We start from the raw sequence: 27,800 nt of genomic DNA, 5'->3' as shown, positions 1-27,800 counted from the left end.
GGCTGCAGAGATGCAGCCTGGGAATAGGCAAAAGAAGCAGGTCCTAACCCCCTGCCAATGATGAGTGGCCATTACGGATGGCAGGCTGCCCCAGGGAGCGGGGGCTAGATGATGACTGGCAGTAGCCACTGAGGCAAAGTAGGTTTAGAGGGTTGGGGGTTCCTCTGGGAGGGAAGACACAGAGTGTTGGGGTACTGCAGTGGCACCCGGGATCCAGGAGGGTCATGGGGCATGAGACAGGCGAGCCGCCGGCCAGCAGAGGGTGCTCCGAAGCTGGAAAAGAGCTGATTCCCAAGATGACCAGCAGGAGGTGCCACGCCAGTGAATCTCGACTTCGCTACAGGCATGCTGTGCCTTCATGCCTTGGACTTGAAAGGATAGACACATTTAGCTCCTGGCCTTCCTCATGACAGAAGCCGTACAAGCCAGCTCTTTGGATCCATCCACTGGTCAGGCCCCAGGCAAAAGAAACTTTAGAAGTCCCTAATGTGCCCATTACCATTATTGGGTTTTGAGTTAGAACACTAAGTCTAGTTTCACTTCCAGATCTTCTTCAGTGCCAAGGAGGCTGATTCTGTCATCTGAACCTTTATCTCAGGGCATGTGTGTAACTCAGGAATTCAGTGCCTTTTCTAGCCAAAAACCGGCTGGTGCTATCAGTGCAGGTTCTTCAGTGCCGAGTCTGTTCTATTGCTCTGGAAGTTTCCAATTAAGTGCCTTTGTGTCAGTGCTAAGCTTTCCTCAGATCTTGGTTCTCCATCAGACCTAAAGTTTAGGAATGCCTGTGTTTCCTTCTCTGTGTTTGGAGTTGTGGTGGGCATAGGGGAAATGTTAACCTATGTTAGGGAAAGGTAAAGTACTGTGATGTTATAAGGTCATCCTGGCATCCATACAAGGGCAGAGTTATGTGGTTGTGTTGTGTGGGAAGTATTCCCTTAACTCTGCATTTCCTCATGCTCTAACCTTTGCTTTCATAGTGTCTAATGCTCTTTTAAGAGAGAGGTGCTGAGTCTGTAACTGAGCAGGTTCTGCTTCCAAAGGTTTGACTTTGCCTTATGCATGTCAAAAGCTCTTGTTCCAGAAGGGTCGGAGGAGCAGAATACAATATTGTGCAGCAGCAACCTTTACACTGTTCCTTGTACGTCAATATATAATTATGGACAAAATATACACATCTGGAAGAGGCGGTTAATGTACCCATATTCATTGATGACATATCTGCCTAGATAACATATTGACAAGTAAGAACCTACTCTGATGCTCTGTGCCTGTTCCAGAGAGCTGTGTCTAGAATTATAGAATAAGTGCCTCTATGCACACATACAGTGATGGCTGGAGAGTGTGCAGAGCACACCAGCAAAGTGGACACACTGAACTGTTTCAGCAGTAATAGACACACTTTTGTTGTGCTGCTTAACCTTGGAGTAGAACAATTTTTTTAGTCCCTCTGGGGTTATAGAATGCTACTTCTTAAAGGGAGTGATCCCAAAACATCCACCCTTGATTTTTCACTCATGCACAGGAAAAATATGAACTTCTGGAGGCAATGGATTGAATAGTTTTGTTATCTCTATGGCAACAGTAAACAGCAGTTCCTAATGCTATGGCTGGTGCTAATGCTGACTCTCAATACCTCTCTGTTCCAGCAGCCAGTGTCTGGAAACTTCAGCTCCCTCTAAAAAACCAATGGCATTGTATTTTTAAGCAAATATAACTTTTTACAACAGGCAATATATATATATATATGTAGTGTGATAAATAGAGAGGCTAAAGAGAAGGGGGGGATAGGAATTGATCCTAGGTGTAAATATAGGCCAGATTTCTATTCCTTGTGCAAAGCAGTGTAGAAGCAGTCATAGTTGTAAAGCCCTGTAATGAATTACAAGTGGCTGCCTGCAAATCTCAAGAGTCAGGATTGAGTTGTCTGACTACTATCTCTCCAGCAGCCCTACTTGAATGAGCTTTAACTGGTCCCTCAAGCAACAGTTCTGCCAATGAATAACAAAGAAACAGCGTGCTCCTTCTTTGGACAAAATTCAGTACATCTTGAATAAAGCAAAAAGCTGGATGGGCTTTTTTAAAATGTTTGTTCCTGGTAAAAACTAATGGACGTGATCAGATACAGTTTGTGAAAGGAAATTTTCCTGGTATTTTATTTGTATAGTTATACCCATGAAAGTACAACTTATTTTGAAAAGGAATTTGCCATGCTGCAGTTTAAAAATCTAGAAGTTCATCCTAAAAGAATCCTTAGCAAGCTGCCTTTGTGATGCATCTTAGCAAGGAAATTAAAAGGTGTTTCTGACACTAACTATATAACAGCCAGTGTATAGATAAATCAGTAAAAAATTATACAACTCATTAGCACAAAATCCTAACAGCTTCTATGCCAAGTCACACAAGGGACTTTCACAATACAATGAAGAGTTACCTAACATCAGAACAAAGGTTACAAAGTGGCAGATAAGTATATGGGCCCACACCATCCTCTCCTATGGTAAAACCGGAAGGAAATGGCTTATTGGGATGAAATCTCTGTGAGCAGCCATTTACAGAAATCCCATGAGGGAGGTGGGGTTGCTCCCCTACCAGAATAGGCCATGGGACCTGGCCCAAACCTGAGAGTACCCAAGGTTCTATTGGAGGCCATCTGTGGAGAAGCTCTGTGCTTCCACACCAGCTCTGGCCCCTGCCAGCTGATACCACACCTGCTGTTAGAGCTACATTACCAGGGATGCCTGCTGCCTGAGGTTGTCCCCGGATCACTGAGTGGGAGGTTCCATAACCTGAATTATTTTCTCTGGGGAAAACTCTGCAGGGCCAAAGGAGGCATAAGATACATGCCCCTTACCACACCTTTCCCCTGCCCATTCACTCTCCAAGTCTTCCTGAGGGCTGATGCTAGGCCCCAGGAAAGGCCTCCCTAGGGGAGGGTGGAACAGTGTGGTATGGGGTAAATCCATACATGGAGGGTCTCCTCTGGGCATAGATTTCAAAAGGGCAGGCTAGGCAAAGAATGAGAAATTTCTTACCTGATAATTTTCTTTTAGCAGTTTCTCTTCTTATTCATCTCTAATGGGTTAAACCCCCCACCCTCACCCCTCCAGAATTCCGAGGCAGTCCAGTGTTGTTTCTGGAGGCTCCAGGACTAAGCCCCATCCTTCTGTACAGGCCACTGGAGGAGTTCTTCAACAGCTGTAGAAATACAACAGCAACTGATTATTAGCATTAAGACAACCTGATACAATGTGTTAAATTAACCTTAAGACAATTATAAATATCTAACTCTCCCTCTAGTCATTTACCAAACTACCAGGGTGGGCTGAATGAGGAGAGAAGCTGCTAATGGAAAGAAAATTATCAGGTAAGAAATTTGGCATTTCTCTTGCACAGCATCTCTCCTCATTCATCATTAGTGGGAAGCATCAAGCAGTGACTCCAAGAAGTGGGGGGAGGGAATGTTTTAATTATTATTATAGTTGAATAATAGGCAAGTATGGAAGTTTCCCTCCATAAAGAGCCAGAGCTCTGTAATCTAAGGAATTATGTGGGAATCAACCCAGTAGCAGCTTCCTGTGGAGGAATGGAAACTCACTTTTGCAAATCTTCCTCAGATGAGGCTCGTACACTTTCCCTCCAGTGCCTCTAAAGACTTCTGTGATGCCTAGCCTGCCACCTGGTGCAGGATTTTTGTGTTTTGCCTGGAGCAATTTTGATGCCTTATATGACCTTGACATTTTGGATAGCATTAGATGAACAGGACACAACTGGTGCATGTACTCCATGCTTAAGATATATTTTAGAGCACTAGGAATACCCATTTATGCCACAACCTTCCCAGGTTTAGAACAAAACAACAGGAGAAATGTTTCCCAGGAATTGTGGAAAGAGAAACTTATCTTGATCAGAAAGGTTTCTGGAGCTATAAGAGTAACCTTTTCCTCATGACAACAGCAGTGTGGCTCTTGTACAGATAGGGGAACTTTTTAATTCCAAAAGTTGCAGTTCAGAGGTAATGGCAACTAGAAAGGTCAGATACAAGCTTGTGTTATCTTGTTATTCTGATTAATCTTGGCACCTGATACTCAAATGGAGAATCGAATGTGCCTACCTATGGAACATCGCTAGGGCCAGTTCTTCGAGTGCTTGTTCATGTTAATTCCGATCAGATGTGTGTGCGCGCATGTGCACAGTAGCTGAAAGATTTCCCCCCCCTAGTTGCATCTGTGGGATCGACCTGGGCACCCCCTGGAGTCACACCTTCATGGTGCCCAATAAAGGGCCCTGCCGACCTGCCACCCCCTCAGTCCCTTCTTACTGCCAGTGACGGTAGCTGGAACTTCCCCTTGCTCTTGCTTCAGCAAGTGGCTTAGCAGTACTTTTGGTTTTTGCTGCAGATAGTTCTAGTTGGTTAGCATAGTTAGTTCACGTATAAGTTTCAGTTATGGGGGGTTCCCTCCCCCCATTTTTCTGCCCCCCCCCCTTATTTGTCACCAGGGCATGCAGCGATCCCTGGGCTTCAAGACTTGCCAGGACTGTGCAAAGCGCATGCCTAAAAGTGACTCCCACACCTCCTGTTTATGGTGTCTGGGGAGGGAAACAGACTGCTGCAAGATCTGTCGGGAATTCTGACTGAGAACTCTTAAAGAGAGGGAGCAGCAGCTTAAAATACTCCTCATGGAGGCATCTCTCCAACCTCAGTCGGATCCAGGTGCCGGGGATCCCACTCCCAGTACGTCTTCTTTGGCACGGCGCACTCCAGTGCCGTCTTCGAGAGATCCGGCGTCAAAGAAAGACACTGCCAAGGAGACTCGGCACCATCATGGAACCTCTCGGGGGCACTCCAGCCTTGGGCACTGGTCCCAATTGCCAGCACAGAAGAAGAAGAGGATGGAAAGAGACTGATCCCCCTCAGCAAGATCAAGGGACCAGCCATCAGTGGCAACTCAGTCGGGTCACGGCTCCGAGGCTCAGAGTGGGGCTACATCGACACCTGCCAAAGTGAGGCAGTCGAGTCTGGGCCCATCACGCTCACCAAACCCCTTGGAGCACCGGCTGCTCCCATCCACTTCGGAGGCTTTTGAGGCGGCGCAGGACCTGCTGAGACTCACACACCGTTCTCGCCCCCAAGGCAGGAGGATGCACCAGAGCTGCAGGCTCCATCTCGGCACCCCGTTCAGTCAAAGGGAAAGCCAGAGATGATATCATGCTGATCTCCGTCACCTCAGCACCCCCCACTGCCAGCACCTCCATCCATGGAGCACCGTTGGTCCCCAGGCTCCCGATGCTCTACATAAAGAGGTGCAGTGCCACCCTGGCCCTCCTATTCTGAAACATCAGAGTCGAAGTCAGACTTGTACCGCTCTGACTATAGGAGTAGCAGGAGGTCCAGCCCAAGGCACCATAGGGGGTCCCGCCTGATGCAGTTCAATTATCTCCCTCAGAACAGGATGCAGAGATAAAAGTTTGAGACACCTTTAATGACTGCTTGGAACAGCTAGTCCTGGAACCCACCAGGGGAGAAACAATTCTTGATTGATACAGGATTTGGTCCGAGAAGCAAATGTAGATGAACCACTTAGTAATAATGACCATAATGTAATTAAATTTAACATCCTTGCGGTGGGTCGGGGTTTGGATTCCAAAGAAAGCCACCACAGGAGCATTTACCTTCAAAAAGAGGAACTACATAAAAATGAGGAGGCTAGTTGAAAGGAACAGTCACAAAAGTGAAATGACTGCAGGTTGCATGGAAACTTTTAAAAAACACCATACTAAAAGCTCAAATTAAATGTATATCCCAAATTAAAAACATTGTAAGAGGACCAAACAATGCCACCATGGCTTAACAGCGTAAAAGAGGTAGTTAGAGGCAAAAAGGCATCCTTTAAAAATTGGAAGTCAAATCCTACTGCGGAAAATAGAAAAGCGCATAACCTCTGGCAGGTCAAGTGTAAGAGTATAATTAGGCAGGCCAAAAGAGAATTTGAACAGCAACAAGCAAAAGATGCAAAAACTAACAGCAAAAAAACCCAAAAAACCCACAACCAACCAAAAAACTTTTAAGTACATCAGAAGTAGGAAGCCTGATTTTTTTTTATCAGTAGGGCCACTGGATGATCGAGGTGCTAAAGAAGCGCTCACAGAAGACAAGGCCATTGTAGAGAAGCTAAATGAATTCTTTGCATCCGTCTTCACATCCTCTGCAGTGACCCTCTGCCGAGAGGGAGTTTCCCATACCTGTGCCAATCTTTTTAGATGACAAATTTGAGGAACTGTCCCAGACTGAGGTGTCATTAGAGGAGATTTTGGAAAAAATTGATAACAGTAATAAATCACCAGGACCAGATAGTATTCATCCAAGAGTTTGGAAGGAACTCAGATAAGAAATTGCAGAACTACTATCTGAGGTATGTAACTTATTGCTGAAATCAGCCTCTGTACCAGATGACTGGAGGATAGCTAATGTGATGCTGATTTAAAAAAAAACAGATTCCAAAGGGGAGCCTGGCAATTACAGCCCGGTAAGCCTAACTTTAGTGCCAGGCAAATTGGTTGAATTATCAGAATACATAGCTAAAGACAATTTATTAGGGAAGACTCAACATGGTTTTTGTAAAGGGAACTCGTGTTTCATCAGTCTGTTAGAATTATTTGAGGGGATCAACAAACATGTGGATATAGTGTACTTGGACTTTCAGGTCCACTCATGGATCAGTAACTGGTTAAAAGATAGGAAATAAAGTGTAGGAATAAACAGTCAGTTTTTCACACTTGAGAGAGGTAGCTAGCAGCGTCCTTCAAGGATCTGTACTGGGACAAGTGCTATACAAAGATTGAAACTAAAAACTTCAGTGGTGTGGTGTTCACCCGGGCAATGTTGTTGGCTCATTTCCTCAAACTACCCAGGCAAGCATTATTTGGCTGCACAGACAACCGCTCATGTTTTTTTTCTTTATTGGGGCATGTGCACAGTAATCCTTTCAGCAGGGGCGGCTCCAGGCACCAGCGCAGCAAGTGCATGCCTGGGGCGGCAAGCCGCAGGAGGGGAGGGGGGAGGGGGGGCGCGCGCGGCGTGCCAGTTGCTATGAGGGCGGCAGTCAGGCAGCCTTCGGCGGCTTGGCTGTGGGCGTTCCGCCGGTCCCACGGCTTTGGCGGAAATTCGGCAGCGGGTACGAAGGCGCGGGACCGGCAGATCACCCACAGAAATGCCACTGAGGCCACCTGACTGCCGTGCTTGGGGCGGCAAAAAACATAGAGCCGCCCCTGCCTTTCAGACTACACATGCAAAGAAACGAACACACATTCTTAAATACCATTCTCAATTTGGGTCCCCCAGAGATTTAGTGGGTATCATGCCCTACCTGGGATAAAACTTGTCAGAGTGAGACCATTTTGACCCACATCAAAGCAATAGTTTGCTCTCTAAATCTGGGCAAAAATAAAACAAAACACCAAAAACTCTTTGAAAAAGTGGCTATTTTTGTGGCTTATATTTTTGCACCCCCCTTGCACAAATAACCCCAATTTTGGTCTCTACTATAGGTTGATGTAGCCTCCCAATTCAATGGTGCACTGTCCCCTCCCACCCACCAAAATGCCACAGGTTTGGGCAGGGCGCCATTTCAGATTTTGATGCGGGGAGCGCAGCAGGGGCCCAGGGAGGTCACATGGTCACTGGAAGCTTGTGGAGCTTTTGAAATGGCAGAGAACTTTATTATGCCAGACAGGGTCGCTCAGAGGATTCAGGGGGCTTGGGGCAAAGCAATTTCAGGGGCCCCTTCCATTAAAAAAAAGTTGCAATACTATATTCTCATACTGGCCCCTGCGGGGCCTGGGGCAAATTGCCCCATTTGCCCCTTCCTCTGGGCAGCCTTGTTGCCAGAAATAATTTGGACAAGCTTCTCCTCCAATTCTGTACTCGGATTGCACAGATCTAAGATATCCTGGGAAACAAGGAGGAGAGGGGAGAAGTTAGCTATGTAACCCTTCTGCCATGTGATGTAGGCAGCAACAACGGCTGGGTTCAATATCTAGGGGGGGTCCTCTTAACAATACAAAATAGAATTGGCTTGAGCCGGTAATCTGGGAAAACTGGACACTACCCCTGGCCGCCGCTAAGAGGCGATAGGTCACCATGCGCAAGTCCCGTGTATAACAAAAGGAAACTTTTATTAAAGGAAGAAAACACAGCATTAAATTCAGAAAATACTGCAACAGTGATGTGACGGGACTTGCATATTTGAACGTGACCCGCTCAGTCACAGGTTCAGGGACCCTCCCAGTCACTGCAGCTCTCTGTGGGTCTGGCCAGGGAAACGGCCTCAAGCCCGCAGCAGCCCGATCGCTCCAAGGGGTTAATCCTGAACTGTCGCTCACCCTATTTTCCTTCCTGATTGGTTAAGTCTGTTCCGATTTTACCGGGCCTTAGCCACTTAGTGAGACGTTGCTGGGCAGGATAGTATGAGGGCGGGCGCTGCCTGCCTGATGTTCCCATTGGCCGAGCGTCACGCCATGTTGCCGGGTAACCTGTCACTTTTTTATTGGTGCTGTGTTTGGCTGCGGAGGTTGAGCTTGGAGCTTTATGATTGGCTAGAGAAATGTGATTTGTTTTTCGATTGGCTGTCGTGCTGCCAGCCTGGATTTTTGATTGGCTGGAGAGAGCTGTTGCTAGGCGGAGTAACCCGTGCTGGGACTTTGCCAAGGCAAGGCGGGAGCGCAAGAGAATCGGGGTCAGGTGCGGGGCGGTGGGGGCGAGGGCTGCTTCTGTGTCCTTCCTCGGCCCCCCGTGATGGCGGTGGGCGCAGCTACACCCGTGAGCCCCGGTCAGAGCCACCACTGAGCCTGGCCCTGCACCCTCAGAGGTACCAGCCTGAGTCTGTGGCTAGGCTGACCAGACAGCAAGTGTGAAAAATCAGGACGGGCTCGGGGGTAATAGGAGCCTATGTAAGAAAAAGCCCCAAATATCGGGACTGTCCCTAAAAAATCAGGACATCTGGTCACCCTACGGGTGGCTTTCAGGGGACTTAGTGGGTGAGCCGAGGGCGCGTTGGGATTGGGGATGCGCTGGCGGAGCTGGGTGTGCAGGGTGTGTGTGTGCCCAGCAGAGCGAGAGGATGTGGAGTATGTTGGGGTGCACTGGCAAAGCTGGCACATGCCAAGCGTCCCTCACTTGAAACCCCCATCAACTCTATCACCCATCCCCATTTATCTCTCTTCCCGTAACTCCCTGCCTGTTGCTACAACTCCTAGCTCCTATTTCCCCAGTCCTCTACCTCATAATACCCCACTCCCCAGGAAGCAGTCACATCTAATTTCCCCCCCAAAGACTTGGATTACATCCTGCCTAAATAAAATTGCCACCCATGACCCACAAATAGAGTGACCAGGTGTCTGGTTTTCAACCGGAACACCTGGTCAAAAAGGGACCCTGCCAGCTCTGGTCAGCACCTCTGACTGGGTTGTTAAAAGGCCGGTTGGTGGTGCTGCAGCGCTAAGACAGGCTAGTCCCTACCTGTTCTGGCTGGCACCGCACGGCGCCCCGGAGGCAGCCAGCAGATCCGGCTCCTAGGCGGGGGGCACGGGCTCTGTGCACTCTCCCCACCCCAAGCACCGGTTCCACACTCCCGGCCACTGAGAGCTGGGGAGGGGGGCAGTGCTTGTGGGCAAAAGTGGTGTGTGGAGCCTTGTGCCCCCTCCCCCACACCCCTTTCCATATCACAGGGAATTAATTGGATTACAGTGCATGCTCTTTGCAATATTCTGTGGACCTAGGCAGCAGGAGGTTGGGGAGTGAGAACTGGAATATAGCCAGAGAGAGGGAGGGACAGAAGCAGAGACTAGCTAGCACAGCAGCTGAGGTCTGAGGATCTGGTGAGATAAATGCTTAAGCAGACTACAGTACAAGCTTCTCTCTTTGGTAGCACATATTGGGAGAAGGAGGTTGTGAGCTGTGTTGCCATGGGAGCTGAAGCCCAACCACCAAGAGAGCATACCAGAACCAATGGTCTAGTCTAAACTAATCATGGTTGAAAAGTATAATGAAGTTTTATGCCAATGATTATTTTCTGCTAGAAGCCACAGTAGTGTACGTTTTCATGACGGTGGAGATCATAACAATTGATGCTGATACACAATAAATTAACGTTACAGTGGAATTTAGGAGTTGCTCCTGTGGAATTTTGTCCCATTGTGTCCTGGAATACAAATGGCTCTGGTTAGCTGAAGGGTTTGCTGGCTGATTACTAACAGATTACCAATTTAGAATACTCAATTTCATATTAGCGGCATTTAGGGAAGACTCCATAGCCAAAAATGATTTTGATTTTTGAGTTGTAGTTTGAGTTCGTAGTGCTTTCCCCTAAAGTGGTGGTGGGAGGAGGGGGAGGAAATGCAATTTCAATGAGAGCTGCTGGGAGTGCTGAACACTTTGGAAAAAATTAGGTCACTTTTTAGGAGTCTAACTTTAGGGGCACCCATTTTTGAATCTTGCCTGAGGTATCTAGAGGTGTCAGATAATGAGCTGGATCCTCAGCTGCTGTAAATCAGCAGAGTTCGATTAAAGTCAATAGGACGATGCTGAACGACACGAGCAAAGGATCTGCTGCAATACCTCCCCTAAACTGTATATGTATGAGGTTTTAAAAAGCAATTTGCTCAGGGTGAGTGGAAGTTTTGTATGGGGTACTGAACTCAAAAGGGGCCATTCTCCCTGGCCCACTGAGCTACTGCTCTTTCAATCAGAAGGAAGGAGAAGACCAGAGAGAAAGGAGTATGTGGATAAGCACGCACATTGGTATGTAGGAAAAAGACAGGGGACTGATATTTTGTGGGGAGAAAGGAGAGACAAAAGTATTAGAAATGAGAACAGTTGTGAGGGTGAAGCAGAAGACAGGAAAGGGAGTAAAGGGATAGTAGGAGAAGGAAGGAAAGAAAGAACAGACACTGGAAACAACACAGAAAATGATACACAAGTATAGTCAGGAAGAGACGCAATGTAAAACAAAAGTGAGACATGTTACATTTAACAATTTATTGAACAGTTGAAATGTAATATTTTACAAGTAAAGACAATACACCAACTGTTCAAAACTGTTTTATTCCTTTAAAACTGTTAAGAGACATGGTGGCACAGGTTTTTTCCACCCTGGCTAGTTAGCTTAGTTCTTGGAGTAGTAGGTACAGGATATATTTTTCATGTACTGCTCATCTCAATATAATCATTGTTCATGTTTTCTCTAGTGGGGATTTCTTCCTCTGTTTCATCATCTTGAACCACAACATTACTGACTTTTAAAGATATTTAATGGCAGAAATATGGGTCTTCAGTAACAATGGATGAATCGCTGGAATAAGTAAAACTGTCTTGATCATTGAAACAGACTCGCTTTAAGTCCAGTTTACTAGATTTATGATCAAGGGGTCTTCTGCTTTTAGTAATAATGCAAAACTTAGCTTTTCCATGCACCAACTTTGAAAAATATCAAGAAAATTGGAGGTAGGCGCACAATATATATATACTTTTTTATATATATTTTACTCTATTTCATCTACAGAAGAGCTGTACTTACAACATATTGATCTACTAACAACTCAGAATGCCCCAAGTTGCTGTATTATTTAATAAAAAATTCAGTGCATTGTATTGATAAGTTTCCCCTACCATATAAAACACACACTACAAATCTCTTGGCACTATTACAGATATGTAGTATTTTTTAAACTCAAACACAATGGAATAAAAGCAAAAACAAATTAGGCAAGTGCCTAATTCTTCAAACCTAATATAGGTAAATCTTACAGTGAATCAACAGTTTTCCCTGTGTCAGGACTACACAACTGGGCACAAAACAGATGCGTCAGATCTGAACATGCTAATGGCTACTTAAGACAACATTTAAAAACATAAAATATACGTAAAAGAGAAAACACACAAAACAGAATTCAGGAAACGCTTTGGTTAAAATACATCAGAGAAAATGAATAGGTTGAGACTCAGAATAGCTGTTGTAACAACTAACATTCAGGCAGTTCTGTCAAACTCAAGAACACCGCTCTGTATTTCCTTTGCTAGTTACAAATGAAAACAAGGTATGGCTTATATATTTAATTTAAAAGGAGACTATATAACTATGTGGTGTTTCTCCAGAGACAAGTGCAATGTGCCTGATATTTATAAAATACCTTTATAGTTTATATTTAAATTGTAATTAAGATTTAACATCCTAACCCATTTAATGGGAAACCATTAAAATGTTATGTAAACAAAATCATTTCCACAAACTTGCTTTAATGTTTTGTTCAAATCATATAATTTTTCTTTAAAACATCTAGATACTGCTGTGTTGCCCTGGAAACCGGATCCTGATCCACATTTAGATTTTTTGAAGATCCATCAGTAGATCCTACAGGAGAGACTCTTACAGATCCAGTTTCAAGTTCAGCTGTGGCTAGAAAGAAGAAGAAAAACAAATGACCATATATGTTCTGTGTTATGTTGTGTGATAGTTTTACAATAGGCTTTGTCATAAACCCATTGAATTTTTTTCATTGACAGTTGGCATTGTATCAGGTCCAGAGACAGCAGATACACATTTTTAAATCAATACAAAGGAAACATGATGAAAATGACATAAAAGGGACATTCACAAAGGAAGAAACCATATTTTTTAATTATAAAAGCAATACATTAGCCTTTTTGCTAATCAGTAAATAACTGTTAGTATTTCAAGGGCTATTGAAAATAATAGGTCAAATCCACAGATGCTGTAAGCACACTAAATTCCAATGAAGACAACGGCATGACAATTGCTTATTCTAGTGATAAATTTGGAAGAATATCAATTATATACAATAATACTGATTAAAATAAGTGTGAGAGGAGAAGTGATTTTTAAAGTTTGAAAAATCTTAAAAGAGGATTTATTGTATTTTTGTTAATCCTATGTGTGTGTTATTTGGGAATTTCTGCAAAATTGACTTCAGATTAAGACTTTTTTGGTGGGGGAATTACATAATAATCTGTACAGCACTTTGGTAAGTGGGCAGTGCTTGCAAAAAGAACTTTACTAAATTTGAAAATTAGTAGAAACAGCAATGGTATACAACATAACAGTTTAATACTATTTTTGAATTATAACAAAATCAAATTATATTTAGTAACACTCAGTTTTTGAAAAAAAAATGTTAACATGCTCTGACAAATTACCTTGGTCAAGTTCTTTAGTGATACTTTTTTCTAGTTCCTGCTGCATCTGAAATTAAATATTAACAATATTTACATATAAACAGTTTAGGGTAGTTCGTGTCACAAAAATATTGCTATATATTTAAAAACAACTACAGAGTGTAAATAAAAGTGAAACGAAAATCCTGACCAGAGATTTAGTTTTGTTTTGGAGAAAATCTTGATTAGCTGAGTCTTCATAGTCTGATGGTTGAACAATATCAGCAGCATCGTAAAACAATCTATACCTTCAGAGACATCATCGATGTGTAGGGCTGCAAGGGACCTTAAGAGGTCATCAAGTCCAGCCTCCTGCGCTGAGGCAGGACCAAATAAACCAGACCATCCCAACTGACTAGATGGTTGCTAATTTGCCTCTTCTGTCCCTATGAAGTATATTTACAAACTATAATTAACTACTCTATAGGTCAGAGGAGTGTAGGACTCATGGCTTTTACACCCCTTCATGCACATGCTGCTTAATAAACCATCCTTACTAGTTGTTGGCTTATTAATGTATTTAACTAATGATAAATGATTCATAATTTAGTAGTTAAACACATACAAACAAGCACAATCAATTAGTAATGGAGGGCTAAATTCTATCTTCAGATATGTGAATAAAATCACAATTAAATTCAGGGGTGGATATATGTATCTAATTCAGATGTGGGCAAACTACAGCCCGCAGGACAGTCCTGCCCGGCCCCTAAGCTCCCGGCTTGGGAGCCTAGTCCCTGGCCCCTCCCCCGCAGCCTCATCTCGCCCCATGGGCCGCACTCTGGCCCGCTGCTCCCGCTGGGCAGCATGGGGAGCGCAGCTGGCTCTGGCCGGGTGTTGTGGCTGCAAGCTCCTGCTGCTGGTAAGGGAGTAGGGAGCGGGGGGGGGGGCATTTGGATAAGGGGGTGGGATCTCGGGGGGCAGTTAGGGGTGGGGGGTCCCAGGAAGGGGTAGTCAGGGGACGAGGAGCAGAGGGCAGTTGGATAGGGGGTCGAGTCCCAGGGGTCTGGTCGGGGGGCTGGATAGGGGTAAGGGCAGTCAGGGGACAGGGAGCAGGGGGGTTGGATAGGGGGTGAGGGTCCTGGGAGGGGGCGGTCAGGGGACAAGGAGCAAGGGGGTTGGATGGGTTGGAGGTTCTGAGGGGGGCAGTCAGGGGGTGGGAAGTGGGAGGGGGCAGGGGCCAGGCTGTTTGGGGAGGCACAGCCTTCCCTACTCGGCCCTCTATACAGTTGCGCAACCCCGATGTGGCCCTTGGGCCAAAAAGTTTGCCCACTCGGATCTAATTCTAGGTTTAGCCTGTTAAAAATATGAGGCCCGGTCCTGCAACCCAACAAAGCTACTGTTGCAAGAATAAGTTTTGCAAGATTGAGTCCTTAAATTGTATATAAAAATAAAACATCAGTATTTAATTTAGCTGCTATAAAAATGTACAATATTAGTTTACTGCAAGGCCCTCAGATCACATTGAGAACCTTCTCTCTTTGTGGAAAGATGCAACACTCATCTCTTTTTGTCATGCTTCTTCTAAGGATGGTGAATGATGGTTATGGGATTGGAGAACAAGCTCTGCACCTTTGTATTAACTGGCTTTAAATTAAATTGACTAGGGGGAACAAAAAGGTGTGTTCCTCTCTCAAGGGAATTAGTTACTGTCACTTTTACAGTTTTGATTACAAAGCGTTTTGTTTATTCATACCCATGGTACTGTGCATTGTTATTTATAACTTGTATTTCTGTAGTGTCCACAATAGACTTTCCATTAAGACAGTCAATGACCTGAAGAATTTAAAATCTAAAAAGACAAGCCACAACAACAGCCAGCATATAAGAAAGCATAATTTTGAAATATATGGAGCTAGCACACAGATATAACAGTGATGAGTACCTCATGAACAGTAATTTTACAAATGATGAGATTTACTCATGCAATATTCTGAGAAACAAATGGAAAAATTTAAATACTGGTTAATATCCTTTTTTTCTTTACAAGGTTAATTTACTCACTACTTCGGCATTTTGGGAAGAAGAAACTGCTTCAGTAAGGGAGTAAGACAGACACAATTGGGGAAAGAGTAAGAAGAGGAAGAACCCACCAGAGAGCACAGAGTTTGACTGGTTCTGAGCGGCAAGGCACTCTAAACAGTGGAATATGCAGATAAGCTTCTGTCAGGTCTGCTGGAGAGATTGTAAAAAATAATGGAAGCTAGAAACCCATTCTGAATTTAATTCTTCTTTGTTGGCCTGTTCAACCTCTTGAGGTCTAAGATGGCTTGGACTCTTCCTGATCTTTCCCTTACTAGAAAGAATATGGAATAGAACCCTGAAAACATTTGGTCTTGAGAGAGAGGCTCTACTATCCATAGCTCTGGGAGATGAGAGATCTACTTCAGGATGGCTTGGTGTGTCTTAAGGCTGGAGAATGGATAAAGATGTAGAAGAACCTGGAGCACCAGAGATTAGTGTTGTACTCTAATGTTGACAGGAACCATGTGTCTAAGTGCCTTCCAGGAGTATTTCCGGGTGGAATCAGGCATAGTTGCAGCCATACTGACTGTTTGGATCGTAAACAAGGGCTGAACTTGTCCCCAGATCAGGACTTGCCTGTGGGTTACCGGTTTAGTGTTTACCCTGGAATAAGAAAAGTCTCTTATCTGGTGGCCTGTGTTATGGGTAGCAATAAAAGGAGCTTTTGTATAAGAACTGTAGTCCTTTTATCTTTTCTGATATAGAGAATAAATACTTTCACTTCCACCTTATCCCAGTGTCTAACTAAACAGGATTCCCACCTGAGAAGTTGAGGCACAGGGGGATTTGCTTTGAATAGTTTTGCACAGCCTTTTGCTGCCAGCTTCATGGAGTCCATGGATCCATCTGCCACAAAAGTAGTTGCTAGGGATAGTTTCTTCAGTGTTGACTTGAACTTATCATGGGCTTCTGGTGGTCCAGGCTTTTCAACTCACTGCACCAGGACGTCATGGCTCTAGTGAAGAATATGCTGGCCAACGAGTGTCTATGGGTTTATCTACACAGAAATTAAAAACCTGCTAGGTGGGAGGGTCTCAGAGCTTGGGCTGCAGCCTGAACCTGAAGGTCTATACCGTAATTAAACAGCCCCTCAGCCTGAGCCTTGTGAGCCTGAGTCAGCTGGCACAGGCCAGCCTCGGGTGTCTAATTGCAGTGTAGACAAACTCTATGGATCACTGAAGACGTTTCAAAGTTCTATCTAAGGGTAGCTTCCATCTTCTGATCTGCAATGTCTTTTGGGAAGGAATAATTGTTGGTAAGATTAGCACAAATTTTTACTTGGGGAGTTTCTGTTGATCAGCTTTAGGGAGAATAAAGAACCTTTGGCTTTTAAGATCCTATGAAACTCCAGGGCTTGTTGACAGCTTTTTTTTGTCTTTGGTTGGGAGTTTCTTATCCTTCCCCAGGAAAGAGGAGTGGAGGATGAAAAGGGAGTCAGAAAACTATTAACACCAAGAAAAAATGAAAAACAAAACTATAAAAAAATACAAACTTAAATGATTAAGTATTGAGGTCTAGACTGATAGGCAAAAAGGAAATGAAAGGATCATCATATACAATATATACAGTACCGTAGCATGACACTAGTCCATACACAGTAAATGCAAGACTGATAGATTTTTCCAGGATTCATTGGATTAGATAACTATAAGGCAGTCCTCGTGAGAAACTCCAAGAGTGGATTTTACAAAAGAAAGACTAAATTTGAAAACAACTTTTTACTTAAAAGATAAAAAATGATATCCACCAACCCCTGCTGTTTAAAGACAGCCAAGACTCAAATATAATAAATATGATTCTGTACATTCCATTCTTCAGTACTGATCAATGGTTTCATTTTAGATGTTGTCAGGGTTACACACAAATATATAAAACACAGCAGTACTGTCTTGCTAATTTAAATAATTATGCTATTCACTTTTGTAAAGTATAGCAAAAGTATAAACTGAGTTTTTAAATTTGCAATATTATGACAATCCAGACAAAACTTGTTCTTAATTGAAATTAAAATTTAAACAATACAAACAGAAAAACGTGCCCAGTACAAAGAACTACATAGTATTAAGCAATACTGACTACACACCTGGCCATGTATCTGGTTGCAGAGAAGAGAAGGAAGAAACAGACTTTTGATCAAGGAGCTGAAGAAGTAAGAACAAAAGCCAATAAGTTTATAGGTCTTGGAAATCAGAACTGAAAAATGACCCGTAAATAAATGAAGAAAATAAAATTACTTAGGATTTTTGAATACTATACTACAAGAGAGTGCAGATGGAAAAAGACTAGAAACAGAATTGAAATTTAGAGATAAGGAGATTCCACCTATTTTCACAGATTAAAAGATGTGCTTTATAACTATATTGACTCGTGTTTGGCAATAGAGATCACTATTGTTTTCTAAGGTAAACTGTTAAAGTTTATTTTTATTAACTATGTTTTAAAATATTCATCTATTAGTTTTATACATAGCCCTTTGTTTACTAAGGCTTCAGTCCTGCAAGGAACTCCGCATGGGCTGATCTCCCCTAAAGTCATGAGAGCTCCTTAAAAGATTGGGGCCTATTGGCTAGAACCTATCCTAGTGAACAGTGTGCAGGTATAGCACGCCATACACAGATCTCCCTCTGCCCCTGCACAAGGGAGGGCAATGCATACTCCTCACTTCCTCCTGGCTACAGAGAAGCTCTGCTGTTGGGGATCCAGAGAGCTAGGAAGAGTTGAGGTGGGCTAGCAAGTTTAAACCTACCTCCCCCCATAACATTGTAAGTTATCTAAGTTACTACAGATGCAGTTTGCAGTGGATTTCCCAAGTACTTATAATTGCTGTTTCTTAAGAATAATGTATTTTTAATATGAAAACTGTGTTATTTATCTGTAGTTTAGTATTTAAGGCTGACCAATGTGGGTCGTTAACATGTACATATTTTTTTGTTTCCTTTTCAAAAGGGTTCTATATGCAGCGTTTACATTTTGAGGTTACTAATGAATATAGTATTTATTCTGGGTCAGAGTTAAGGTGGTTGTGATGTGATTAAATATGTTTTTTAAAATACTTGATATGAATAATGAGTTTATGTTTCTGATATGCCCAGCATCAGATTTATGAGGTTCTTAACTAATAATTTCTTTGGTTTTAAGTGCTTCGGTTTTTAGATGATGTGACTGGTAACTACCTTACTACCTTGTTATCTTTTCTTTTGTGTAGTGCAACTGGCCCACGAGCTGCCCGAGCTGCTCAGGCAGCTCCCGGGCCAGCCACACGGGCTGCTGCAGAAGTCACGGATGTCAAGGAAAGTCACAGAATCTGTGACTTCCATGACCTCAGTGACAAATATGGCGCCTTAATTATCATCCCCAATTTACAGGTGACCTAAGCAACCACTATTGAAACAATGTGTATGAGAGGCATGTAAGAATATGTACTGTTTCTTTAAATCTGTGGAGGAACCTTGGAAAGTCAGAATTTGGGGAGGTTTGTAGGAAGAAGCTCAATAGCAAAGAAGACAAACACAGGGTAGCTGTAAGATTAGTCCAATTTTCCTTATTTAGTGTTAGAAGAAACCAACTATTTTACCACATCCCACTTTTGAAAAATCACCCAAGGATGTTGACAAAAAATATTTTCTATTGCTACTCACTGCTGCCTCAAATCAGCTCCGCTGATAGGTAATTCATATCTGATTTTCAAATAGCACCAATTTTTAAAACATTTTATCATTCTTGTAGTTAAATGCTATTTCTTGCATAAACCAATGTCAAAATCTACTTAAGTTTCAATTTTTGTGAGGTAATGTAGACAAATACAAAGAAAAACACTTTTCTAAAGCTTCAGAACGGTATTGTTAAGATATTTTAAAGTTCTTGAGATTAAAACAATCAAAACAGTCAGAAAATGTTCTAGCTGAAAATGGAACTTAATCTTAAAAAATCTCTAAGAATGGAAAATTCCCTTCTTTGCATTAGAAAAGGGATCAAAAATCAATCAGAATGGGACTGTGGTTGTAATCTCTAAACTATGAAGAGGCTATCACATCAAAATAATAATGAACACTTGTGGAGCTCACATTGGAATTCTGCTTGGCTACAGCAACACAGGATCTACCACTTGAGCTAAGGAAAATATCAGTTTGCTGCCATCTAGAGAAATACCATTATGTTTTAAACTACAATCAGAAAAAAAAAATGCAACATGCTTTACTCCACGGGACAGTGCCCAGGTCTGTTCCCACTTTAGTCTACAGGAAAGAACTCACATTGATAGCAGTAAAAGGATGATTGGGCCCACAATGCTCCACATGGATGGTGGGTGAACCTCCGCTTTGGAGAGGCTAGTCTGCTGGAGGTGCCCCCTTCCGCCCAAGGCCCCGCCCCCTCTGCATGCTGTAGCTCCAACCTCCCCGCATAACAGGAGGAGCCCTCCTGAGGCCCCTCCCCACGGCTGAGGCCCTGCGCCTGCCCACCCCAGCCATGCCATACCAGGCCACCCACCCCCCTGAGCGCCAGTCAGGCCCCAGCCATGCCGGACCAAGCCCCCGCCCCCGGACAGGCCGAACACTGGGCTGAGCCACCCCCCGGACGGGACGGGCCCTGTCCCCCTCCCAAGTTGGGATGCCAGGCCAGCTATGACCCCACTGAGTGCCGGGCCAGCCCCATCCACACAAGCTGGGCCGAGCTGCCGGCCCCCCTGCACCTGGCAAGCTTCCTCCCCGTGCCCAACCAAGTGAGCCACCTCATTCCCCCACCAGACCCTCCCCCCGCCCCTGCTGGCTCACCCGGTTCCCGCCTCACTCCCCCACCCCTGAGGAGGAGGGAGCAGCAGCAGGCAGGCAGCAGCAGAAGGCAGGGGCCTTGGGAAATAGAAAGGGACAGGGCCACCGCGGCCCAGGTGTCCAGCAGCAGGTTGGCGGCAGCGGCACCCAGGGAAGGCTTAGAATTCCCTGGTCTATTATACCGGCTGCTCATGATGCTCCACAATAAAAATTGTTAAGAACTTTGCCTTATCTCCAAACATAGGCAGTATATGACTTTTCACAGAGATTTATCTACTGGGAAAGTTTGAAGAGATAAGTGGTTTTTGATGCAGAGGGAGAAAAATGTTTTTGTTCTCTGTTAATCTGTAAATCAAGATTTCTGAATTACTTCAGATTGACTGTTGAAAATGCAAAACAAAATGGCTTCAAATAAGGCAGAGAATCTGAGAACTTGTGTCTTGTTTATTGTACACCACCCATTCTTTATACTGAATAAGGCAGGGGTCAGGCAGAAGAGAAGGTTACTCACCTTGTGCAGTAACTGAAGTTATTCGAGATCTGTGTTCCTGTGGGTGCTCCACCTCAGGTGTCAGTGCGTCACAGCGCTGTTGATTGGAGATTTTTGGTAGCAATGTCTGGTCGGGGTCCGCATACGCAGTAGCAGTCTCACGGTGCTGGTGCCTCATCTAGCATGCACATGGCCTGACCCCTTCAGTTCTTTCTCTACCGTGGAGTGTTTGGTTTGTACTCCAAAGTAGAGGGGGGGAGGATGGGTAGTGGAGAACCCATAGAGACACACATCTCGAAGAACATCAGTTACTGCACAAGGTGAGTAACCTTCTCTTCTTTGAGTGCTGTCCCTGTGGGTGCTCCACTTCAGGTGAATATAGAACAGTGCCCTCATGAGGATGGAAAGGGCTTTGGAGTTGAGTTCATTGCTGAAGCTAGTACTGTGAGACCTAGGGCTGGTCTTCACTACCCGCCCGGATCGGCGGTAGAAAATGGATCTCTCGGGGATCAATTTATCGCGTCTCGTCGGGACGTGATAATCGATCCCCGAATCGACGCGCGTACTCCACCAGCCCAGGTAGGAGTAAGCGCCGTTGATGGGGGAGCCGCGGTGGTCGATTTGCTGCCGTCCTCACAGTGGGGTAAGTCAGATCAGAATTGTCGAATTCAGCTACGCTATTCCCGTAGCTGAATTTGCATATCTGAAATCGATCCCCCCCCCCCATAGTGTAGACATAGCCCTAGTCTTGTGTCTGAACTTGAACCGAGAGTAATTGTGGAGTGGTTCATGAATGTGTGTTCAGAGGCCCAGGTGGCCGCCCTGCAGATGTCTAGAATGGGCACGTTGTGTAGGAATGCTATGGAGGTAGATAAAGCTCTTGTCGAGTGGGTTCTGATGCCCGGAGGGGCTTCAGTGTTGTGTAGTGAATAGCACATATAGATACAGCTGGATATGTGTTTAGATATTCTTTGCGTAGATATGGCAGAGTCCTTCAATCGTTCTGTTGTTGACACAAAAAGCCAAGGTGATTTTCAGAAGGGCTTCATTCTGTCCAGATAAAATGCTAAGGCATGGTGCACATCCAGTGTGTGCAGGACCACTTCCTGAGTGTTAGTGCGTGGATTTGGATGAAATGTAAGTAAGTGAATTGGTTGGTTGAGGTGGGAGGAGGAAGATATTTTGGGCATAAATTTAGGATGTGTTCTTTATCCTTGAAGAATATTGTGTATGGGGGGTGAGCCATGAGAGCCCCTATCTCGCTGACTCTTCGCACCGATGTAATGGCAACCAGGAATGCCACTTTCATAGATAGTAACGAGCATGTGGCTAAAGTTTCGAATGGGGCCCTGGTTAGACTTCTGAGCACCAGATTTAAGACTCAGGCTGGTGTGGGTTCTAGGATGTCTGGGTACATGTTCTGTATGCCCGTTAAAAATCGCTTAGTAATCGGGTGAGCGAATATCAAAGTCCCATTTACCTGTTGATGGAAGGCTGTGATGGTGGCGAGATGAACTCCAAGTGAACTTGTAGCAAGCTCACCTAAGTATCGGACACATAATGAGTGGCCATCAGAAATTGGTATTGTGTCCTTACATGAAGTACATCTTTTAAAGCCTTGGGAGCCAGGCATATTTAAGGCACCCATTTTTTGTGGAAAAAAAGGGGGATGAGAAAACAAAAGTTTTTTTAAAAATACTATCTAACTAAGGTTAACTAACGCCAACTATAACGATACTAATTAAAATAACAAAGGTAATAACTACGCTATCTAACAATCTAATTTTATTGAAGGTTTTTAGTGACGCTGTTAACGGACTCTGTCTCAAGCCGAGGATGGTTGAGAAGGAACTGAAGGGGTTGGGGTGTGCGCGTGCTAGATGAGGTACCAGCAGCGCCACAAGACTGCTACTGTGCACGCACACCCTGACCAGACACTGCTACCGAAGATCAACGGTGCCGGGACACACCAACACCTGCAGTGGAGCACCCATAGAAACAGCATTTGAAGAAGACATAATAGTACATGATCATGGGGGCCTAATTCTAGCCTAGTTTTGCCACTGACTTCAATGGAAGCAAGATCAAATTCTATAGTATTACACACACAGTAACAAATATATGCAGTCTTTTCTTTGGTATTTCTGACTTGAATCCTTTACTCTGAAACTTTAATCTCTTAGCACCATTTTTCGTATGGAATAGATATCTTGTACTTTTACTTCTTCAGAAATGGGTGCAGAAGAAGCTGTCTTCCAATATGACGATGAAATACTGCGCTATGAATAGATATTCTCAGTCTGCACAGCCATGTGAAATACGTATTTTATTCAACTGTTCTCCAGCAATGACTGAACTTATTGCTGAGAGTTCTGTTTATTTTTCTGAAGCATGCTCGAAAGAAGAAACTAAGAGGTATAACCCTTTGGAAAAAAATCAACCATTCAGTGATCTGGGATGATTAATGTTGACATTAAAGTGGGTCAAAGTTGTTCCCTAACCAGTAAATAGATGAAAGAATATGGCTAAAAGTTCTGCAGCTTAATGAAAAAGTTAATGAAAAAGAAGACTGACAGACATTGAAAGTTTAAGCTCCTGAGATCAGACTCCTGTTTTGTTAGAATACATGGCAGCTGAAAATCCAACAAAGAAGAAATTAGAGGATCTACCTTAAAGGAGCCGAGTAAAATGGGAAAAGTTGGGAGGCAGCATCACTACAGAGGAGGATCAGCATATCAAAATGGAAGAACTGGATGACCTGGAGGACTGGAATAATAGAAATGGGATGAGATTTAGTAGTACAAACTGCATGGTCGTGCACTTCGGGACAAATAACAATTTCTCCTAGAAACTAGGGACTCATTAGCTGGAAATGACAAAGGAGGAGAAAGACTAGGGTCTATTAGTCAATCACTAGATGACTGTGACCCACCAATGTAATGTGCTATAAAAAAGGCAAATGTGATCCTAGGATATATTGGGAAAAATATTTCCAACAGAGACAGGGAAGAATTAATATAATTGTAGAGGGCACTGGTAAGACCTCATCTAGAATAATGTGTACAATTCTGGTCACCTATGTTCAAGAAAGATTAATTTTCTTTCAACCTGGAATAGGTGCAGAGAAGGGCTACTGAGATGATCAGGGAATGGACAGCCTATTTTATAAGATGACAGTAAAAGAGCATGGCTTGTTTAGACTGAGAGGGAATATGACTGCTCTCTATAAGTACACCAGGGGAGCAAACACCAGGGAGACAGAAGAGCTATTTAAGCTAAAGGACCATGTTGGCAAAAGAACAAATGGGTATAACTGGCAATGAATAAATTTGGGCTAGAAATTAGAGGAAGGTTTCTAACAGTCAGAAGGGGAGTGAGGTTCTGGAACAGCCTTCCACTAGGAATAGTGGGGCAAACAACGTAACTAATTTTAAGATGGAGCTTCATAAATTTATGAACAGGACTATATGATGAGGTTGCCTGCAATAACTGGGAACTGGACTCGATAATGCAGGAAGTCCCTTCTAGTCCTGTGTTCTTATGGGAAGAGAGGGGAATGGTAAATTACCCATGAATCTAATAGTAGTTCTACTTACTTTCATCTAGGAAAGGAAATCATCTCTATTAGAATAAAAAGATAATCCTGCCCTGAAAGGTAAATTTAAGATTTTACTATGGATATGTAGTATATAAAAGTGTGTGTGAACTATCTACAAATATTTGTAGGATGTAATCAATAAACAAGGCTAGAGAGCAACTCTTTAGGATGGTAAAAGGGAATTTAATTTGGAGTTATAGGATGAAATTAGGAGAGGGAAATTTAGGCTGAACAACAGGAAAACTTTCCTGACAGTAAGACTCTTCGTGATACTCACCTCAAAGCTTTTTCCTAATAAGATTATAGAATTTTTTTCAAAAACATTTGAGATATTTCAAAAGTACAGTAAACCACATAAAAGCACTTGCAAATATATAGTGAAGAACAATCCTGCATTGCCAGCTAGATATAACAAATGACCTAAGAAGCATTTATCTTTTATTTTAAAGAAAAAATCCAAAATTAAGAATGAGAGCATTTAGAAAATGTTTGAAATTATTAACCCAACAGAGGAATTAGTTACATTCATGCAACCCTAAGAGATGCCTGGAAAATACCAAACTGTTTTTAAAACTTAAAGGAAAGAATTGTTTAGATAATTTCGCTGTAATTAATGTGATGTAAGGGCTCCCATCAAAGATGCTGGAACATGATTGCCACACAATTATAGAACCTGGTCTACTGTACTACTAATTAAACGTTAGACCTGGATTTAGCACCTGAAACTGAAAAGGACTGAATGTGACAAATTCTTTCTTTCTTTAAACAAATAGGTGGTGTGGCTGAAGTAGAATGAAGAGAGATATTCAGGTCTGTAAAGTGCCTATCACAAAGGTAACCAAGTGCCATGCAATAATTAAACAGCACTAAAAATGCTCACAAAAGGCTATAATCTGACATTTTTAGGAAGGCTGGCAATTGATGAATCCTACTGAAAAGGATTACCCATTAGAAAATGCTCTGGGAGGAAATCTCATGAACAGTTAGAATGCTGTGAATCTTCAAGACCTTTGCCATTTTGTGAAACACATACTGAAAGGAAGTTAATCCCCAAAGAAGTTTGCATAAGCGATCTTCAAAACATGTTCCTTCTTTCCAAAAACTTTCCACCTAAAATCAGAGTATGCGATGACAGAAGGGTTAGTGCTGTATTATCATTTGTGCAGATAGGTCTGGAACATCATTCTTAATAGATAAAATTAATGCTGCAAAGAAAGCCAATGACTGACATGTTTCTAGTCAATATTTTATATTTCAGAATGCATGAACAAAAATACTCCAAAATTCCTAGGTTAAGTCAATGAATCTGCCAGAAGTCATCATCTGTCAGAGTCAAAATTGGAGCTTGAAAGGAATAAATTTAAGTCCAGTGCAGAGGCTCAGATTGGCTTCTATTTAGTCTCTCAGAGGGTTGGACAGCTTTCTATGAAATAAAGGAGGCTTAATTACATTGGTACCAATGATGTCCCTGAAGGGATCAACAGGGTTCCATGAGGGCATACCTCAGTGCTGCAATTGGCACCATGGCAAGCGCTGGCATTTTTTTCTGTGCTGATGCTGGCTTACTTAGTGCCACTCCCTTGGCAAAGAACTGAAGTGCCCTGCCCTTGACGGAATAATTTCTGTTCTCTGTGAGGCAGTGCCTCTATGCTTGCAGCCATGTCTGATCTCTCCTTGGCCCTTCCTTTCAGTGTCATCCTGGAGTTGGGGCACCACTGCTGGCTCTCATGAAGTCACTGTTGGTGTTGGAGGAGCTTGTGCTAAGGCCAGTGCCAAGTCTGTTGATGATGATACAGAATTGGCAGTGGTGCCAAAATGTACTGGGCAATCGGCATCAATGTCACCAGTGTCTGTTTCAACAGTTTTATTCCCAGCCTTTGTTTCACTGCTAGGCCCTGGGGTATTGTGTCTGCTTGGAGTGGCACTCATGGAGGATAAGCCTTTGGGTTCCTTCAAGGTGGATGTCTCCATTGGGTCTAAGGTGACATGCACCAATTACACAAGTACCAGTAGTTTCAGCAACACATCCCTCAACTTGTGAGTCCACAACAAGAAGGATTTCAAACTTATCAGGAATGAGGTCTACCCCCAGACAGAAAAGGCATTGACGGTGTCGATCAACCAGGGAAGTAAGTCCATCGCAGGTTGCGCAGGGCTTAAATCCTGAGTCCACCATGGCAGATGGCATGAGGCACCTTGCCTCACTGTACAGCATGCTATCTTTCTGTTGGTTTTTTTAAACGTCCAAATTGGAAAATTAATCAAAGGTAATACTTCTTCACCAAACTAATTCTAAAAGATTAATTTGAAACTAGAGGAAAGTTAACATGTCAGACACTTGCTAAATCCCATCTCACTTCCATGTGCAATAAGAGAGAACTGAGAAAGGATCACGGGCTGCTCTGCCCTTTATGTCCTTACACGGGAGCATGAGGCAGTACAGGGTGCATGTGTGGCCCAGATGGACACGGCTATTAATATTTTTTAAAAGAATAAGATGCTCCAAGGATGCCCCAAAAGAAAATGAGCCAGCTGGATCACAGAAATGAGGAATACAATCTGACAGCCATATAGACAGTGTCCTTTTGGTAACAGCATTGTCCAGCGCAAACGGAGTACCCCCTCAAGAAGTGGTCTTCTCCCAGAGACTCAAGGAAACTGGTGTGCTGGTCCTTTACAGAAACTTTATTACCACATGGCACATACTGTTTAATGGTAGACATTTTATCTGGATCTGATATAGATTAGTCAACTTTAAATCAGGAAACTGATTAGAGCTAACCAACTTAAAACAGTATTAACACTACTTAAGGTTTTAAAAACTAAGGTTTTGAAACTACAGCTAATCTACAAACTGACCTGATATAATTAACCATACTGCAGTACAACTGAAGCAAGTGATCATTTTGAAATCTACTGACTATAGTGGAAGCAGCCCTGGGTCCCCAATATATAGTAACAAACAGATCAGTGAGTTGCTGTTCTTGTATTCTTGATGATTTTGGGGCTTGTAGCCCAAGAATGGAGATCTGTCAAGACAATTCTTAGTGGAGAACTTATTGAGCTTATTAACTTCCTTGTTCTCAGATCTCAGTACCCACTAAAAGGGAAAATAACAGAAATAGAAATTTGTCACATGGCCTCATTTCAGGCAGTAATGAGTTAGTTAATTCCTATAATTGGTTTCATTTAATTTTTTAAAAATAAGTTATGAACAAAGCATTTAAATACACTATTATAAAAACCCTTAAGGTAAGGAGAGATTAAAGTAAACCAGCAGTGAGAAGCTCACCAATTTTGGTGGCTGTTGTCAAAGATCTCCGTCTCATCTGCTGCTTTGAGACTGCATTATCTGGTGGTGATGTGATGCACCAGGAGGTAGGACAAGGAATTAATGTCTTCACGCAGATCAAAGCAAGAAAGAATGTAGGTATATTCTGAGCACACATTCACATGTATGCACTGTCAAGAGCGGTGTAGAGGTATATCCCTGGTGCTCCCCTTTTCTGTAATTTATATATACACACACTACAAAATCTAGTAAGACAAAAAAATCACTAACCTAAAAGTTGCCTGTGTCTTCTTTTCCTGCTTACATTTCTTTATTCTGATTTTCTCTACTTCCATTTCCACTTTCTTTCCCTTCTCTGTCTCTCTTTTTCTGCTTCTTTAAAAAAACACAACTCTTACCCC

General features: G+C 43.2%; 1 protein-coding gene across 11 annotated transcripts in view; it reads right to left on the bottom strand.

Annotated features, from left to right (window-relative positions):
- Positions 1 to 11,017: 11,017 nt before the first annotated feature.
- LOC117876458 (ankyrin repeat domain-containing protein 26-like) overlaps positions 11,018 to 27,800 on the bottom strand; it is a 164,411-nt gene continuing 147,628 nt past the window's right edge. For 10 of the 11 annotated variants that reach the window (XM_034768665.1, XM_034768685.1, XM_034768676.1 and 7 more), the window contains 2 exons: positions 13,208 to 13,253; positions 11,018 to 12,449 (listed from right to left, as the gene is read on the bottom strand). In XM_034768665.1, the coding sequence (XP_034624556.1) occupies positions 12,301 to 12,449; positions 13,208 to 13,253 (195 nt within the window). In that variant the 3' untranslated portion in view covers positions 11,018 to 12,300. Of the gene's footprint in view, positions 12,450 to 13,207; positions 13,254 to 17,333; positions 17,392 to 27,800 lie in introns of all 11 variants that reach the window. The other variant, XM_034768723.1, reaches the window with a different exon arrangement.

The sequence above is a fragment of the Trachemys scripta genome, chromosome 1 (assembly GCF_013100865.1).
Source record: "Trachemys scripta elegans isolate TJP31775 chromosome 1, CAS_Tse_1.0, whole genome shotgun sequence".
Classification (NCBI taxonomy): Eukaryota; Metazoa; Chordata; order Testudines; family Emydidae; genus Trachemys; species Trachemys scripta.
The sequence above is the reverse complement of the archived record's forward strand: the minus strand, read 5'-3'. Positions and strand labels throughout refer to the sequence as shown.